Source organism: Anomaloglossus baeobatrachus, chromosome 4, assembly GCF_048569485.1.
Source record: "Anomaloglossus baeobatrachus isolate aAnoBae1 chromosome 4, aAnoBae1.hap1, whole genome shotgun sequence".
Classification (NCBI taxonomy): domain Eukaryota; kingdom Metazoa; phylum Chordata; class Amphibia; order Anura; family Aromobatidae; genus Anomaloglossus; species Anomaloglossus baeobatrachus.
The window spans coordinates 373,120,871-373,139,817 of NC_134356.1; the positions used below are offsets into that span (position 1 = coordinate 373,120,871).

The 18,947-nt window shown below is 49.2% G+C and overlaps 1 protein-coding gene across 4 annotated transcripts in view; it reads left to right on the forward strand.

Moving 5' to 3' along the window:
* The window catches only part of RELN (reelin), a 906,715-nt gene that overhangs the window by 709,383 nt on the left and 178,385 nt on the right, over positions 1 to 18,947 (forward strand). For all 4 annotated transcript variants that reach the window (XM_075345182.1, XM_075345183.1, XM_075345181.1 and 1 more), the window contains one exon: positions 1,031 to 1,266. In XM_075345182.1, coding sequence (XP_075201297.1) covers positions 1,031 to 1,266 — 236 coding nt within the window. The remainder of the gene's footprint in view (positions 1 to 1,030; positions 1,267 to 18,947) is intronic.

Here is an 18,947-nt window from a genome sequence, read left to right on the forward strand (position 1 = left end):
AACCATACCTTTTGTTCTGAGATTGGATGTTTTATTTCAGAAATATGTCCAAGTAAAGTTACGGAAATGTACTGCTATTTAATTGATAGGTGCTGCAGAATAGCTAATATGTGGGTCGTGTCTTGCTAACTATTCCCGCTCCTGTCTGTCTTCCTGGCCTTGGTAGATGCTAGACTGTATGGGCTATCATGTGACAGAAATAACTCATAGCACACCTGGAGAAATAGACATGAATCGGAAATCCCAAAATCACAGTGTGCTGGTGCTGTATGGCGGCCATTGTGGTGGTTTTGTGTCATTGAGGTGGTGAAGCCTGGAGCCATGGGGGCTCTGCCTTGCAGCATGGTGTTGTGAGGCACTAGGTCACCTGCCTGCTGGTGCAGTGCCGCAGCTGCAGTGGTTAGCGCACGCCGCCGCACCTTAAGGCATGGATTAGGTACCCACCCAAGAGGTGCGCTGTGATGTGGCAGTAGGCTTCATACAGTCTGATCAGAATGTTAAACCAAGAACCTCATGTTGAAGTATTTAATTTTTGCCTAGCGGCTTTAGATCAAAGTATGATTTTGGGATGTATGATTCATGCCTATTTCTCCAGGTGTACTACAGAAATGACTCATACCTGGAAGGAGCCCATACAGTCTAGCATCTACCAAGGCCAGGCAGCAGACAGGGGCAGGAATAGATAGCAAAACCCACCCCACATATTAGCTATTCGGCAGCTCCTGCCAATCAAATAGCCATGCATTGCTGGAACTTTACTTGCACATATTTCTGAAATAAAACATCCAGTCTCTGAACAAAAAGTATGGTTACATTCAGCATCCTAAGGCCAGTATAGCACCGGCTTTACTTTATATATGAAAATTCTGATGGTTGGTTCTCTTTAAGAGAAGACAGTACCCATGCATTATGCATATGTCACCATGGTAAAAGGTTGATAAGCTCGGTGTATAGTCCTATCTCTGTCAAATTGCATAATCTGTTTAAATTTATTTTTGTTTACATATCACATGCTTTATTCTAATTTCAGTTAAATGTAGGGTGCACAAAAGAATTCAGCAATTCAACTCCAGTCCTTCTCCAGTACTCACATGATGCTGGTCTGTCTTGGTCACTTGTAAGGGAGGGATGTTATCCTGCATCTCCAGGAATTAAAGACTGTGAAGGAAGTTCCAGGGAACTTGGTGAACCAACCTCATATGCTCAAGGGGACTATGAAGATTGGTCCCGGGTAACAATCATCGTACCAAGGACACTTGCCTCAAGGTAACTTACTTGTGAAGACTTTATTTTAACTTTCATGACAAAATACATAATGGTCAATTTTAAAATGCTGCTATAAAATTACTGGTAAAATACTTCAAGGTATTTGAAGATGAGAAAAGTTTTAAACATTTATGTCCTGAAGGAGGACAGTACGGCAGATATTTAAAAGGGTGATTTCCGTTACGTAAAAAAAAAAATGCAAGCAATGTAATGTAGCAGATGTATACTTACAGAGCATACCAAATTTTAGGACACATTATAGATAGTGATAACCCACAATACAGTTTGGTTTAGACATTTTGGTACACTGTGTGTTACCTTTCTTTGGCAAAATTTTGTGCATAGATTCCATAAAGGCAAAGCTGGACAAAGTGTGGCCCACAGGCCGAGACAGACGAAGAGCTGAAAACAGTGGCCCACGGGCCACACCATTCCCTTGCCCTACTTCTGTTTGCCAATGCTTCCCGTTTTCAGCACTGTCCACATCCGTAGGATGCAAATAGCGGTGAATACATTGGTGGAAGATGGAGCTGATGGCCCCTTCTTCTGTCAGTCAGCGTGTGAGACACCAGATGTGATGATTTCACATGATCGTATCTGCTGTGTGGAGAGTCATTGCCCCCAGAGACCAAAGCGGAGCTCCAGAGGAGCATGAGTATGTGCTTTTTTTTTTACTATGTGTATGGGTTGTTTGCAAGTATACTGCTCAAAAAAATAAAGGGAGCACTTAAACAAGGATTTTGTATTTTGGTGTTCCCTTTATTTTTTTGAGCAGTATATATAGGAGGCAATGTGGGGGATCATATTATATATAGGGGGATATATAGGGGGCTGTGTGAGGGATCATACCATATTTAGGAGGGTATGTGAGGGATCACACTCTCTATACAGGCTCCGTGTGTTCTCAAACTGTATATAACAGGCTCTGTCAGGACTCATATTGTATATAGAGAATTCTGTGGGGGCTCATACTTTATATAGAATGCACTGAAATATAGTGGTATATAAATATAGGGGGATGTCAGCATACTTAATTCTACTTAATATTCAGTGATACACTTAATATATAATTGTAATTAATATGTTAATATTAATATGGAACACTATTAATTTCAGATTATTTGTTCGGCCACCAACAACAGTCATGGTCTCTTATGTAGTTGTTGCGGGCGGGGAGGAGGGTGTCAGCACTGCGCTCACCCCTCTGCTCGGGTCCGGCTGCTGCTGCTCAGTGGTGGCTCGAGCGGTGGGCCGGATCCCGGGGGTTCTCGAGCGGCGCTCCTCGCCCGTGAGTGAAAGGGGAATTTGGGTGTGGGGATTGTTTATTGTCCGTGACGCCACCCACGGTTGTGGTGATTTGTTGACACCACCGCTGCTCTGTGTGGGGATCCCGGGAAGGATGGTATGGAGCAGCCAGTTGTTGTGTTGCCCCTCCGTGGGTAGGGGTTGGTGATCCCGGGGCCCAGTGATGAGGTGGGAGTTGCAGGGCTTGGTGGGCGCAGGGACGCGGGGGCAGCGCTGTGCCTTGCGGCACTGTGGTACTCACTCAGCCTGAGACGTTGACACAGTTCTCGGTAAAACACACGGCTGGAAAGACGGTTCCCACGGACGGCTGCACTTGCTGTCCCCAGTAGGTGACGGTGATGTCCCTTTGTCCTGCACCTATGTTGTTGATGGTTTCGATGGGTTCCCACCGGTAACCCGCTCCCCGGCTTCAAGCTGGACCGGAGGAGCTCTACTCTTTGCCCGCAGGCGCTGGCCCTTAGAAACTGGTGCCCTGGCGGTGTCTCTACTGTAATGGTTGGGCTGTTGCCTTCAATCGGGACTTGGTTGTTGGGGGAATCTACGTCCCCTTCACTGACGGATTTGGCAAATTATGGCGACTCCTAGCCTTGCCGGGGTCCAAGAGGCCCCTGCCCTGGTGCTGACTGTCCTTTGTACACTGCTCCAGACCGCCGGGCCACCACCCATCCGCGGTCCTTCCAGGAACTTCCAAACGGTCACCCCTCCGGACAATCACCGCCGTTGCTGACCTTGCTGACTCTGTCCTGCACACAGCTGGACCAACTTCAGGCTTTTCTACTCTCACTTTTACTCCTTTTCTCCAGTTTTCTCCTTTGCTCCTCTACCACTTCACTTCCTTCTACTTTCACTTGTCTACTTGTTTACTCCTTACTCAAGCCCTGCCTGGGCTAAACTTCGACTCCTTCCACTTCCTCCTCCAAACTCTATCTGCCTGGTTCTTCCCACCTCCAGAGCTGTGAACTCCTCGGTGGGCGGAGCCAACCGCCTGGCCCACCCCCTGGTGTGAACATCAGCCCCTGGAGGAAGGCAACAAGGATTTTGGGTTAGCTTTGGTGTTCCTAACTGGGGTGTAGGGTGTGGTGGTGTGATGACCTGTGACCCCTGGCTTGCCCAGGGCGTCACATGGTCCATTTGGAAAGTTAATTGTTCACCCCTGTTTAAATGGAACCTGTCTACACAATGTTATATATTTTAAATATATCAGTAATGGTATGATTTTCTGGGTGCAAAATTGTGTTTTTTTTAGATATCCTATGTGCCAGTCTTGAGAAATCTATATTAGAAGCCATATGTAAATCATACTGAAAGTGCATTTGTGTCAAGTCGATTCAAGTGGACTGCTTCTTCCTAGTCCATGGGCATGCCCTCAATGCACGTCCAGCCTGATTTACTTATAGCTTCTACCAGTGGCGTAACTAGAGTTGGATGGGCCCCGGTGCAAAGTTTAGACCTGGGCCCCCCCTCCACATACACAGACACTTGGGGTAAGGCATACCTCCCAACTTTTAAAGAAGGAAAAGAAGGACAAAGTTTGCAAATTTTTAGGCCACGCCCCCTAACCACACCCATTTCACAGTCACGCCCATATCCACTCCCCATCCACACCCATTCAGCATGGACACGCAGGCAGCCGGCGGGCCTCCAGCATGGACACGCAGGCAGCCGGCGGGCCTCCAGCATGGACACGCAGGCAGCCGGCGGGCCTCCAGCATGGACACGCAGGCAGCCGGCGGGCCTCCAGCATGGACACGCAGGGAGCCACAGTGAGGCGGCCGGTCGCCCACACAGTGAGGTGGCCGGTCGCCTTCACAGACAGGCGGCAGGGGGGCGCCCTCACAGACAGGCGGCAGGGGGGCGCCCGCACAGACAGGCGGCAGGGGGGCGCCCGCACAGACAGGCGGCCGGGGGGCGCCCGCACAGACAGGCGGCCGGGGGGCGCCCGCACAGACAGGCGGCCGGGGGGCGCCCGCACAGACAGGCGGCCGGGGGGCGCCCGCACAGAAAGGCGGCCGGCCGACCGCACAGACAGGCGGCCGGCCGACCGCACAGAGAGGCTCCGGCCGGGGGTGAGGGGGGGGAGGGAGGGAAATCAGCGCTGGGAAGTGCTGTACCAGCACTGTACCAGCAGCAGCACAGGCAGCGCTCCTCTCTGTTATGCCACGTCTACTGGGATGGTAGGAGGGAAAAGCAGGGAGGCGGAGAGAGAGTGGGTGGGCGGAGCCCGGGAGCCGGCCGTCCCGATCGTGGCAACGGGACAAACAACGTAAAGCGTGAAAGTCCCGCTGTATCCGGGACGGTTGGGAGGTATGGGGTAAGGGATAATGACACTGACACTCGGGGTACAGGATAATGACGCTGACACTTGGCTCTCACCCACAGCACCCTGAAATCCCTCTATCAGCACCCAGCTTTCCTATGTTCTGATATTTATCTTGTCCTCAGCACCCAGCTTTCCCATATCAGAGCATGAGAAAGCTGGGTGCTGAGAGATGTATATCAGAACATGGGAAAGCTGGGTGCTGAGAGATGTATAGCAGAGCATGGGAAAGTTGGCTGCTGAGGGAAAGAGCCTTTTTCCCTCAGCACAAAACATTTCCATCCCATACTTGTATCTTTGTCCCCCCTGTATAAAGTTCTCAAAATACTATAACAGCCCCCACATAGCCTTCCAAATAATTGTATAAAGGGTCTCACATAACCCTTCATATATTAGAATGCAGATACATAGCCCTCCATATATTATAATGCACCCCCATAATCCTCCATGTATAAAGTAGCCCTTCAATTATAATGCATTTCCCATAGTTCTCCATGTATTAAAATTCACCCCATAGTTCTCCATATATTATACTGCACCACATAGTCCTCCATGTTTTATAATGCACTTCCATAGTCCATGTATAAGGTAGCCTCCATAGTCCTCCATATATTATAATGCAGCCCCCATAGTCCTATATGTATTATAACACAACCCCATAAAACTTCAGATGGTATTATGCAGCCCCATACTCCTCCATGTATAATTCACCCTTATATTCCATGTATAAGGTGTCCCTTCATTTTGTATTATACAGCCCCCCCCCCCGACCTCCATTTTACTGCAGCCCTATAGAACTCCAGTATAATGCAGCCTCATAGACCTCTATGTATATTACACCTCTATATTCAATGTATAAGGTGTCCTTCATGTTTATTATGCAGCCTCACCAGGCCTCCATATATAATAATGCAGCCAACCTCTCCAGGCCTCCATGTATAATATAGCAGCCAGCCTCCCAGGCCTCCATGTATAATATAGCAGCCAGCCTCCCCAGGCCTCCATGTATAATAATGCAGCCAGCCTCCCCAGGCCTCCATGTATAATAATGCAGCCAGCCTCCCCAGGCCTCCATGTATAATAATGCAGCCAGCCTCCCCAGGCCTCCATGTATAATAATGCAGCCAGCCTCCCCAGGCCTCCATGTATAATAATGCAGCCAGCCTCCCCAGACCTCCATGTATAATAATGCAGCCAGCCTCCCCAGGCCTCCATGTATAATAATGCAGCCAGCCTCCCCAGGCCTCCATGTATAATAATGCTGCCAGCCTCCCCAGGCCTCCATGTACAGTATAATGGAGTCTCCCCAGGCCTCCATGTACAGTATAATGCAGCCTCCCCAGGCCTCCATGCACAGTATCATGCAGCCTCCCCACCCCAGGCCTCCTTGTACAGTATCAGGCAGCCTCCCCACCCCAGGCCTCCATGTACAGTATCATGCAGCCTCCCCACCCCAGGCCTCCATGTACAGTATCAGGCAGCCTCCCCACCCCAGGCCTCCTTGTACAGTATCAGGCAGCCTCCCCACCCCAGGCCTCCATGTACAGTATCATGCAGCCTCCCCACCCCAGGCCTCCATGTACAGTATCAGGCAGCCTCCCCACCCCAGGCCTCCATGTACAGTATCATGCAGCCTCCCCACCCCAGGCCTCCTTGTACAGTATCAGGCAGCCTCCCCACCCCAGGCCTCCATGTACAGAAGCAGCCTCCCCACCCCAGGCCTCCATGTACAGTATCATCCAGCCTTCCCACCCCAGGCCTCCTTGTACAGTATCAGGCAGCCTCCCCACCCCAGGCCTCCATGTACAGTATCATGCAGCCTCCCCACCCCAGGCCTCCTTGTACAGTATCAGGCAGCCTCCCCACCCCAGGCCTCCTTGTACAGTATCAGGCAGCCTCCCCACCCCAGGCCTCCATGTACAGATGCAGCCTCCCCACCCCAGGCCCCCATGCACAGTATAATGCAGCCTCCCCACTCCAGGCCTCTGACCACCGTGTACTCATATATATATAAAAAAAAAAACAAGTACTCACCGCTCTCCTCCTTCCACTGCTGCTCTGTCCTGACGTCTCCTTGTTCCACTGATGCTGTACTCCCGAGTCCCTGCTCTCCTCCTTCCACTGCTGCTCGTCCTCCCGGTGCTGCGGTCGGCGGCGTCCTCCCTCCCTGCGCTCTGTGCACTCAGCACAGCAGTCGCACAGGAGTGACATCACCGCACAGGCACAGGGGCAGAATGATGATGCAGAGCGGCGCCGGCCGCTCTTTGCTTCATTATTACTGTGTGCGGTGACGGGGGAGGGGGGCCCCGGTGCCGCCGCTGACATCGGGCAGGAGGGCCCGGTGTCGGGGGCGGCAGCGGGTCATATAGTGGGCGCGTGCACTGTGATAGATCAGCGCAGCTTCTCTCTCACTGAGAGGAGCTGGCTGCTGATCTGCCGGGTCCCCGCGAGCCCCAAACCGCCCGGGCCCGGTCGCGATCGCGACCGCTGCGACCGCGGTAGTTACGCCACTGGCTTCTACTCTACAGTGCTGTGCAAATTAATTGGGACAAAGCAAAAAAACACATTTTTAAATATTTAATAATAAAATGTTATAATGCACTGTTACATACCAATTTTAGTAAGAAATAAGTCCTCCTTTAGCAGATATGAGATTTTCAATGCGTTTTGGCATTGATTCTACCAAGTTGTTGCATAACTTCTTCAATTCTTCAACCACACTCGTATGGCACTGTTTATCATGTGTTCTTTGGTTGTACAGTCCATTTTGCCAAGACGACTCTTCACAATGCTCCACAACTTTTCTATAGGATTTAAGTCTGGTGACTTGCCAGGCCAGTCCAGCACTTTTACTTTATTTTCTTCCAGGAATTTCTTCACACACTTGGAATTGTGTCATGGAGCCAAATCTTGTTGGAATGTCCCTTCAAATTTACGCATGAATGGCACAATAAAACGTTTTAAAAGTCTATGTATTTGGATGAATTTATCATACCATCAACAGGAAATAAGCTCACTGTACCATCAGCTGTAAAAAAAAAAAGCCCCAAAACATCTGTTTTTGAGGGTGTTTTACAATTTGTTGAATATGATCAGCTCGCAATGGTTAATTTTTGCTTCTTCTAGCAACACTTGCTCTGTACCCTTGAACAAAAAGATGGGTTTCATCACTGAAAATTACCTTTTTCCACTGTCTAGTTATCCAAGAATTATATTTGTTTGCCCATGCAAGTCATTTTGCCTTCATTGGAGATGTCAGAAGTTGTTTCTTTACTGGCTTTGTTGCCCTCTGACCAACTTCCAGAAGCCTGCACCGTACAGTCGAATTGCTAATATCAATACCTGCAGCAAACAAGTCTCTTTGGAGGTCTTTACTCGTTTTTCTTGCATTCATTTTACTATTTCTGATAAGTATTTTATCAGTTCTTTGCGTCGTTTTCCTTTTTCTTCCATATTTCCTTTTTCGTTTTGGAGACAACAATCCAGTTTTATTGTGTGTGCTAATTATTCTTGAAATGGTAGATTTTCCAATACCAACGGTGGAATCGATTTCTCTTACAGTCAGACTTGTATGTTCATTAAGAGTAATAACTTTTGACCTCTTCCTTGGAGTAACATCCAATTTTACAGGCACAAATCACACTGAGAGAAAAACTACACTAAACCACTTGCCACAGAAACAAGCTCTTGACTGAAGCTGAAGTGGCAGCTAGCTGTTATTTTCTGACTAAAACCAGTCAAACCACATTTGTTACTCAAGGTTGTACACTCACACCTGTTCAAAGCAGTTAAAACTGTTTTGAATCACTGACTGGTAACCAACTTACGATTTTACTTAAAAAATGCTTTGTCCTAATTAATTTGAACAGCACTGTATATTCCTAAAGGCTGACACATCAGACCTCTATCAAAAAATTATCATTTTTATTTGAGTGCTTGTTATCTATATAATCAAACCACTAATTACATATGTAAAAATATGCTGTCAGGATCACTTGAAGACATCCATGCTGCATCAGCAAACATCTATGTCCTCAACATATCCCTTTAAGTTCAGGCTCTATAGCCCCGTCCCAATAATGACCATAATAATATGTCCAGATTGCCAGTGATTTCATAATGTCTCAGGGATAGCACAGCCATAGGAGTTGTGCTTGCCATCCTCAGGAGGCGGCTGTTATAAGTAGCTGAGCTCCTTCTGTGTGTCCTGGAATCACAACTGGTTCTGAGCCCAGTAGTTTAACTTCTCAGGGGCTGCATGTGAGGAGTTTGACATAGGGAGATCCTTATCTTTGTCAGCCTATTGGCACCCCCACAACGGAATTGTGGGGTTCTCATGGATTGCAATGATACTGATATTGACCTCCATGACTTCCATATCCTTCAGCCTGTGATATACAGGGTCTGGTAAATTAAAGGGGTATTCCCATTTTCAAGATCCTACCTTAATACTTAGTAGGTGTAATAATAATATTAGCAAATACCTCCAATTAGAAATATATAGTTCTCCTGACATAACCATGTATCTTACCTCATGTGCAGGGCATTGCAGCTTAGGTATCCATGGTTGGTCACTATGAGTGGATGTAACCATGGATACCTTTGCTGCAATGCCCTACAAATGAGGTAAGAGACATGGCTATATCACGAGAACAATACTACATATCTAATTCGAGGTATTAGGCAATATTATTGTTACACCAAGATTGGAATATCCCTTTAGCGGTCAGTAAAACTACCAAAAAAAGAAATAACAATGAAAACTGTCCACTACATTACCATGCTAATAGTCACAAATTCTGAATGTTTTGAAATTTTGTTAATTAAACCACTAAATAACAAACCTCTTTCCATCCTGGAAATGAGTTCAGAAATAAAAGATCAGTCATGTTTTCTCCTAACAAATAAAATATATAACAGTGTATTAGCTCTTTTATATGTCCTTGTTTGTGTTCCTCGGCGTAAAACAGTGTTTTTGTTAGGACTGTGAATACAGCGGGGCTGTCCCCTACATTTGTGGTCAATGTGCAAGATGTATTTTAGAAATGTTATACAATCCTGTTGGCTGCACTTCAAAATACATTTTTTTTTGCCTGGCAATAATCACTTCTGGGAGTTTAGGTTTGTTGTCCTTTCTCAGAAACGATGTACTTGGACCACCATATCTCCAGATGGCAAGAAAGCCCTGCACAGCAAGGACATATTGTTTAAATCCTCTCTCTTTCTAGGAGAAAGGGGAGCCAGTGATTGACTGGCGTATGCAATTCATCTCAGTTTGCTATCATTACCACCGCTCCTCAGCAGCTTGTTTGCAGAGTCATATGCTGAAAGTCACAGCAGCCATTAAGGAGTAGTAAATGTGCCACAGTGACAGTTCATGTTGATGGGACTAAATAGAGGAAATGAAAATAAATTATGCTTAGGACAACCACAAATACTCAGCCTATTAACACATTTTACAGTTTAAAAAAAGGATTAGTAATGAAAGCGGATCACGGATACACAGTCAATAAAAGTATGACACCAGACAAGGTTATGTATAATATCTTTTACATTCTTGACCTTCTTCTCCTGCTAGGAAATTGCCTCTTGGTTTTTCTGTATGTGATTTGGCATGTGATTTATGTACTCATGAAGCTAAGGCACAGTTATGTTTTGTCGTAAATAACAAGATGCTCTGCAAGCAGACCCCTAAAAGAAAATGATGAAAAGCCATTTCCTTTATATGTAGTTGTAATAATAATAATAATCTTTATGTATATTGAAATCAAGTGTGTAGATAAGGAAAATTAACTATTAATTGAGCCTAAATTTGATAATCTCACCCCAGTGTATACCACAGAGCAGCACAGATAAAGTCCTTGCAATCCAATAAACTGGATTTTATAGGTTGTTGGACAAACACGGCAGGTTGGTTCAGAGACAGTAGAAGGAAGCTGTAGGATGATAGAGCACTATGAAGAGACTTGTAACATTTTTAAATTTAGTGCTGTAGAAAACTTCTTGACTGGTGCGGAAAAACTACTGCAATGAATGCTTCCAAAAAGAGACGTGTTAATTTGTATTTGATAAAGGGAACATGTCACCAGTTTTTGACCCTATGAAAAAATGCCACCACCTTTAACTGTTCCTTTTTTGCATTCCACAAATATGCCTATCAGCTCCTGACTCCTCCTGTATACCCCCAAAATACCATTTTAAATGCTCCCACGCTGCATGTAAATTAGAATGGAAGGAGTACTTGCACATATAGTGTACAAAAATATTTTATTACAACTATTTTCATTAAAGACATACAAAAAAATGCATAAAACACATTTAAAATTGAAGTGCTACAGTATACAATACACACAAGGTAAAGGTGGGTCACCACGCTGTTGTGAATATAAATGATTACATATGCTCTGGCTATCGATACATAGTGTTCAGATTACTTCCAATAAAGTCCTTTTAAAAAGTATATACTATATATAAAGTCAAAATCACAGGACCGATATTTCAAAGATAATGTACATATGCCACATCCTTAGTACCCAAATAATGTGCAGATGTGCACTCTTTCTATGTGATCATGCAAATTAAATGCAGACATCCATTGTATTGACAAAGTTCTAGCATAGGCAATGCCTATAATCCTTTACACAGATGTTCCTGCTCTATCTACAAATAAAATGGAGACTCCCCTCAGCTCTTATTGCTAGGTACACATAGCTCTTCTGTATAGTTAGATAAGAGCAACATTTTAAGTTCAGACAGATAAAGGGTACAATCGCCGGACTGTGGAACATGTTAGCTGAGCATTCTCATATCATTACCCATTGTCAGAGTGCAGTGTGTCCATCTACACCACGATGCACATTTTGCGTGGACGCTTCCTGAGGAAATGGACGCGAAATGCGCATCGGGGTGTAGGTGGACACACTGCGCTCTGACAATATTATAATGCTTGCCAACATGTTCCACAGTCCGGCGATTGTACCCTTTATCTGTCTGAATTTAAAATGTTGTTGTTATCTAACTATACAGCAGAACTATGTGTACCTAGCAATAAGCTGATGGGAGTCTCCATTGTATTTGTAGACAGAGCAGGCACACCGGTGTAAAGGATTATAGGCATTGCCTCTTGCTAGAACTTTGTCAATACAATGGATGTTTGCATTTAATTTGCATGATCACATAGAAAGAGTGCACAATTGCACTTTATTTGGGTACTAAGGATGTGGCATATGTACATTATCTTTGAAATATCGGTCCTGTGATTTTGACTGTATATATAGTATATACTTTTTAAAGGGACTTTATTGGAAGTAATCTGAACACTATGTATCGATAGCCAGAGCATATCTGTCACGCTCCCCAGTGCCCGTGCCACGCTCTCCGCTTCCCCTGCCACGCTCCCCGACTCCCCTGCCACGCTCCCCGGCTCCTCTGCCACGCTCCCCCGCTCCCGGATCTCGCTTCCCCGCTCCCGTGCCACGCTCCCCGGTCCCCCGCTCCTCAGCCTCCATGCTCCCTCACCTGCGTCCTCCATGCAACCCGATCCCCGGTCCCGGCGCCCGTCTGCTGTCCTGAGCCGGCCCAGCACTCCTGCCTCCTGCACACCGCATCCTGCTCTGGCTTCTGGCACCCGGGCCTCGCGCATGCGCATTATGGCGCGCGCGCGGTCATTGACCTTTTCTTAAAGGGCCAGCGTCCTCCAACAGGATATTGAAGATGCAGGTACAGGGTATATAGAGGGTTCCTTTCCAAGTGGGCGGGGCCTGTTCTTCTTGTTTGCTAAGCTAGGAGTCAGGTCTCCCTGTGCTTTGTCCCGTACTTACCTATCTCTCTTGTAGAGTCGCTCCTGTCTCGCCAACCGGTCCTGACGATTCCAGAACCCCGAACGGTGACTGTCCGCCATCTCGTCAGTCCCTACCATCTCCAATCCCTGGATCCGTGTGGTGACCGACCTCCTCGCTCCGCTGGTTCCGGACTCTGCCTGACATCATCTCGGCCTCCGAACCTGAGCTCCGTCACCCAGACTACCTTCAGAGACTCCGTGGTCCCAGGGACTTCTTCACTCCACTCCTCTGAACGGACTGTCCTGCTACCCGTAGTGCTCCGGCTACCGGGCACCTTGCCCTCGGTGAGGTGTTCAGCCCAGTGGATCCACCTCCTGGGCCTACCTGTCCTCCTGGTCCTAACAGTAAGAACAGGCCATGGATCCCGCCGAAGCACTAGCGGCCCAGCTGGGCGGTTTGCAGCAGGAACTCGGACGACAGTGCGAGACTCAGTTCCACATGCTGGCCTTCATGTCCTCGGTGGATACCCGCCTGAACACGCTGCAAGCAACTGCCACGTCCCTGGCATCTCAGGCTTCAACAGCACAGTCCACGGCCGCAGTTCCCGTGGCGGCTTCCTCGGAAGCCTCTAAACTCTGCTTGGCCTCTCCACCCCGATATGCCGGAGATCCTAAGACCTGCAGAGGATTCTTGAATCAGTGCTCCCTCCACTTTAAGCTGCTTCCGCACCTGTTTGCCTCCGACCAAGCCAAGGTGGCGTTTGTGATGTCCCATCTAGAGGGTGAGGCACTGGCCTGGATGAACCCCTTGTGGGAGAGGGAGGACCCTGTAACCACTGACATCCAGGAATTCCTGCAGGCGTTTAGAACCACCTTTGACGAACCCGGACGTGCCGCCGCGTCCGCCTCATCACTCCTCAGGCTACATCAGGGGACCTTGACGGTGGGCCAATATGCCATCCGCTTTCGCACCTTGGCCTCAGAATTGGGGTGGAACAATGAGGCCCTCACCGCCGCCTTCTGGGAAGGACTCTCCAGTCGTATTAAGGATGAGCTGGCAGGCCGCGATGTTCCTTCCACCCTGGATGCCCTGATCGCCCTAGCCACCCGCGTGGACCTCAGATTTCAGGAACGATCCAAAGAGGTGTCCCGCGAGAGACGTCCGATACGGCATTCCTCTCCTCCGCAGAAGCCCGTCGTACCGCAGTCGGCATCGTCTGGCGTCTCTGTCCACGAACCCATGCAGATTGATCGTTTGCGGCAGTCCGAACAACGCCGAGCAGAACGGCTCGCCAAGGGGCTCTGCTTCTACTGCGGAGAGGGCACACACCTGCTACGTTCCTGTCCAGAGAGGCCGGGAAACTCCAAAGCCTAGGGTTGGTAGGAGAGGCCACCCTAGGTGCTGGGACTCTCTCAGACCCGGTTACGTGGAATGTACAAGTGACAGCAGGAGAGACGCGGTTCACGGCAGAGGCGTACCTCGATTCCGGGGCAGCAGGCAACTTCATCCAGCAGGCCACGGTGGACAAGTACCAGGTACCGGTTTCTCCACTCGACAAACCCCTCGTGATTGCCTCTGTAGATGGGAGACCCCTCTCTGACACCATCTCGTGGATTACCAGGCCAGTAGAACTACGTATTGGTGCCCTGCACACCGAGAACATCACTCTCTATGTCCTCCCACACGTGTCTCATCAAATCCTGCTGGGACTCCCCTGGTTACGGACACACGAACCGTCGGTCAGCTGGCGTACTGGTGAAATTACCCGATGGGGCTCCTCTTGCCACGAGAACTGCCTGAAGTCCATACAGCCCATCCGACGACCTCCGGTTCCGGAGTCCCTACCAGGACTGCCTTCGGCCTATTGGTCCTTCGCGGACGTTTTTGATAAAAAGGAGTCAGAGGTACTGCCGCCACATCGTCCTTACGACTGTGCCATCGACCTACTCCCGGGAACCACACTTCTCGAGGACGGATATATCCTTTGTCCCCTGCTGAAACAAGAGCCATGTCTGCCTACATCACTGAGAACCTGGCAAGGGGATTCATCCGGAGATCCTCCTCTCCTGCTGGAGCAGGCTTCTTCTTCGTTAAAAAGAAAGAGGGCGACCTGCGCCCATGCATTGACTACCGGGGATTGAACCAAATCACCGTAAAGAATAAATACCCCCTGCCGCTCATCCCCGAATTGTTTGATCGGCTTAGAGGAGCTCGTTTGTTTACCAAGTTGGATCTTCGTGGTGCCTACAACCTGGTCCGCATCCGCTCTGGGGACGAATGGAAGACCGCATTTAACACTCGCGATGGGCACTATGAGTATTGTGTGGTGCCCTTCGGCCTATGTAACGCACCGGCAGTCTTTCAAGAACTAGTGAACGACGTGTTCCGAGACCTTCTCTACGTCTGTGTGGTGGTATATTTGGATGACATCCTGGTCTTCTCTCCGGACCTCCAAACTCACAGAGAGAACGTGCAGCTGGTACTACAAAGGCTTAGAGAGAATCGCCTGTACGCCAAGTACGAGAAGTGTGTCTTCGAGCAGTCTTCTCTTCCCTTCCTGGGTTACGTAATCTCCGATACCGGCCTGCAGATGGATCCGGAGAAGGTCTCTTCCATTCTCAACTGTCCCCCTCCTTCCGGACTGAAGGCAATTCAACGTTTTCTTGGCTTTGCAAACTATTACCGTCAGTTCATCCCTCACTTCTCTGCCCTGACTGCGCCTCTCTCTGCCTTGACCAAGAAGGGGGCTAATCTGAAGGACTGGTCACCTGCGACCGACGCCGCGTTTGGCTCCCTGAAGCGGGCATTTGCTTCCTCTCCTGTGCTCCACCGTCCTGAGGTAAACCGACAGTTCACCTTGGAGGTGGATGCCGCCTCATCTGGGGCCGGGGCAGTGCTCATGCAGAAATCCGCCACCGGGAAGATGGTCACTTGCGGTCTCTTCTCCAAGAGCTTCTCAGCGCCTGAACGCAACTACACCATCGGTGACCGAGAGCTATTAGCAGTCAAACTGGCTCTGGAGGAATGGCGCTACCTTCTGGAGAGAGCAGTGTACCCCGTGATCATTTACACGGACCACAAGAACCTGGAATACCTGCGGTCTGCTCAGCGACTGAACCCACGACAAGCCAGTTGGTCCTTGTTCTTTGCCAGGTTCGATTTTCAGCTCCATTTTCGGCCCGCGGATAAGAATGTGCGAGCAGATGCCTTGTCCAGGTCATTCGTGCCCTTGGAACAGGAGGAGGAGACATCCCAGCCCATCATCTGCCCGAGTAAAATCATTCCGGTGGCTCCTGTCACTCTGGCCCAGATACCGCCCGGGAAGACCTATGTCTCTGACCCTGACAGACAAAAAGTGTTGCACTGGGGCCATGCCTCGAAAATAGCCGGCCATGCTGGTCAGAAGAGAACATGGAGTACAATTGTACGTCACTATTGGTGGCTATCCCTTCGCACGGACGTCGCGTCCTTTGTCTCAGCCTGCTCCTCTTGTGCCCGGAACAAGACACCCATACACCTGCCATATGGTCGCCTTCTGCCGCTGCCAATCCCCTCCGTTCCGTGGCAACACATTGCAATGGACTTTATTACAGACTTGCCCTTGTCCTCTGGACACACAGTCATATGGGTCGTGGTGGACCGTTTCTCCAAAATGGCTCACTTCGTCCCTATGGCTGGACTCCCCTCTGCCCAGGAACTCGCTGACGCCTACATACAGCACATCTTCCGGTTGCATGGCTTTCCCTCACACATTGTGTCCGACAGAGGAACTCAGTTTACCTCCCGCTTTTGGAGGGCTCTCTGCAAACATCTGGGAGTGGCTCTGGACTTTTCTTCAGCCTACCATCCTCAGTCGAATGGCCAAGTGGAACGAGTCAATCAGATCCTGACCTCCTTCTTACGTCACTACGTTAACGCCCATCACGACGACTGGTCCACGCTCCTTCCTTGGGCTGAATTCTCCCATAACCATCACGTCAGTGAGTCCTCCTCCAGCTCTCCCTTCCATGTAGTTTACGGACTTCAGCCTTCCGTCCCATTACCTGTATCTTCTTCCTCGGATGTCCCTGCTGCTGATACTGTAGTCCGTGACTTTTCAACAATTTGGGACTCTGTCAAGACGTCCCTTGGACGTGCTTCCCTGCGGATGAAGAGACACGCAGACAAGAGGCGTCTGGATCCCCCGTGTTTCTCTCCAGGAGATCTGGTCTGGCTTGCTTCCAAATATGTCCGATTGAAGCTACCATCATACAAGCTGGGTCCTCGCTACATCGGGCCGTTTAAAGTCATCGGCAAAATAAATGAGGTCTCCTACAAGCTGCAGCTTCTGGCCACGATGAGGATACCCAACTCCTTCCATGTCTCCCTGCTCAAGCCGGTTGTCCTTGGTCCCTTCTCCGCTGCTGCTAGTTCTGCTCCTCCTATTGCTGACGATGACATCTATGCGGTAAGGGATATCGTGGCCATGAAGACCGTGCGGGGCCGACAGTTCTTCCTGGTGGACTGGGCTGGGTATGGTCCTGAGGATAGGTCCTGGGAACCCCGGGAGAATGTGGGTACTCCTCTGATACGTGCCTTCCTGTCCCGGTTGCGAGGAGGGGGGCGTGGGGGAGGGGGTACTGTCACGCTCCCCGGTGCCCATGCCACGCTCTCTGGTTCCCCTGCCACGCTCCCTGGCTCCCCTGCCACGCTCCCCGGCTCCTCTGCCACGCTCCCCGGCTCCTCTGCCACGCTCCCCCGCTCCCGGACCTCGCTTCCCCGCTCCCGTGCCACGCTCCCCGGTCCCCCGGTCCTCAGCCTCCATGCTCCCTCACCTGCGTCCTTCAGGCAACCCGGTCCCCGGTCCCGGCGCCCGTCTGCTGTCCTGAGCCGGCCTGGCACTCCTGCCTCCTGCACACCGCATCCTGCTCTGGCTTCTGGCACCCGGGCCTCGCGCATGCGCATTAGGGCGCGCGCGCGGTCATTGACCTTTTCTTAAAGGCCATGTCCGTGTGGTGACCGACCTCCTCGCTCCGCTGGTTCCGGACTCTGCCTGACATCATCTCGGCCTCCGAACCTGAGCTCCGTCACCCAGACTACCTTCAGAGACTCCGTGGTCCCAGGGACTTCTTCACTCCACTCCTCTGAACGGACTGTCCTGCTACCTGTAGTGCTCCGGCTACCGGGCACCTTGCCCTCAGTGAGGTGTTCAGCCCAGTGGATCCACCTCCTGGGCCTACCCGTCCTCCTGGTCCTAACAATATCTAATCATTTATATTCACAACAGCGTGGTGACCTACCTTTACTTTGTGTGTATTGTACACTGCAGCACTTCAATTTTAAAAGTGTTTTATGTATTTTTTTGTATGTCTTTGATGAAAATAGTTGTAATAAAATACTATATGTGCAAGTACTCCTTCCTGCATTCGAGTTTAATCAGATTTAATGGAGTTAGCATAAAATTGTCAAAAGATGAAAATCTGGATATATTTATGTTATGTAAATTAGAATGGGCATCCTCACTGCAGCGTCTGCTCCTCCTCTTTGCTTATATTCATATCCTACTTTGATTTACATCCTGCATCATCCACATAGTGAACCGAGATCTCGTGCCTGATCAGTAGCCTTGCAGGCCTGCACAGGCGCACTCTGCTCTTCCCTGCTGCGAACAGAGCATAGAACATCACTTTGCAAGTGCCAGATTCAAGATGACATAGCAATGTCGCTTGGTTCTTGCGCAGTGATGTTCTATGCTCTGCCCATAGTAGGGCAGAGCAGAGTGCGCCCATGCAGATGAGGCTACAGATCTCAGTTTACTATGTTGATTACGCAAGACGAATCATCCACGTCAATCAAAGCAGGAAGGTGCGATCAGGAGCAGAGAGGAAAGGCAGTCAGCGAGGACGCCCATCGGACCCTACTACCCTAATTTACAAATAGCGGGGGAGCATATCAAATGGTATTTTGGGGTCTGTACAGGGGGAGTAAGGAGTTGATAGACACAGTTAAAGGTAGTGGCTTTATTCATAAGGTCAAAGACTAGTGACAGGTTCTCTTTAACAAAATGCAAAGTGAATGAACGCAGGAGAATTCTAAATCACATCAATAGTTGGCTTACGATCATTTGCCTTCAAAAAATAATCAATTGTTCTAGGTTCACTTGCACATGGTTTTTGTAAGATTATCGTAAAGTATATGAGTAAGCAACAGTGAGATGTATGAGTAACAAATTATACCAAACAGGTGTGATAATCAACATTTTCAAAAATAGGTAAAACATAGTAATTATAAGAAACCTG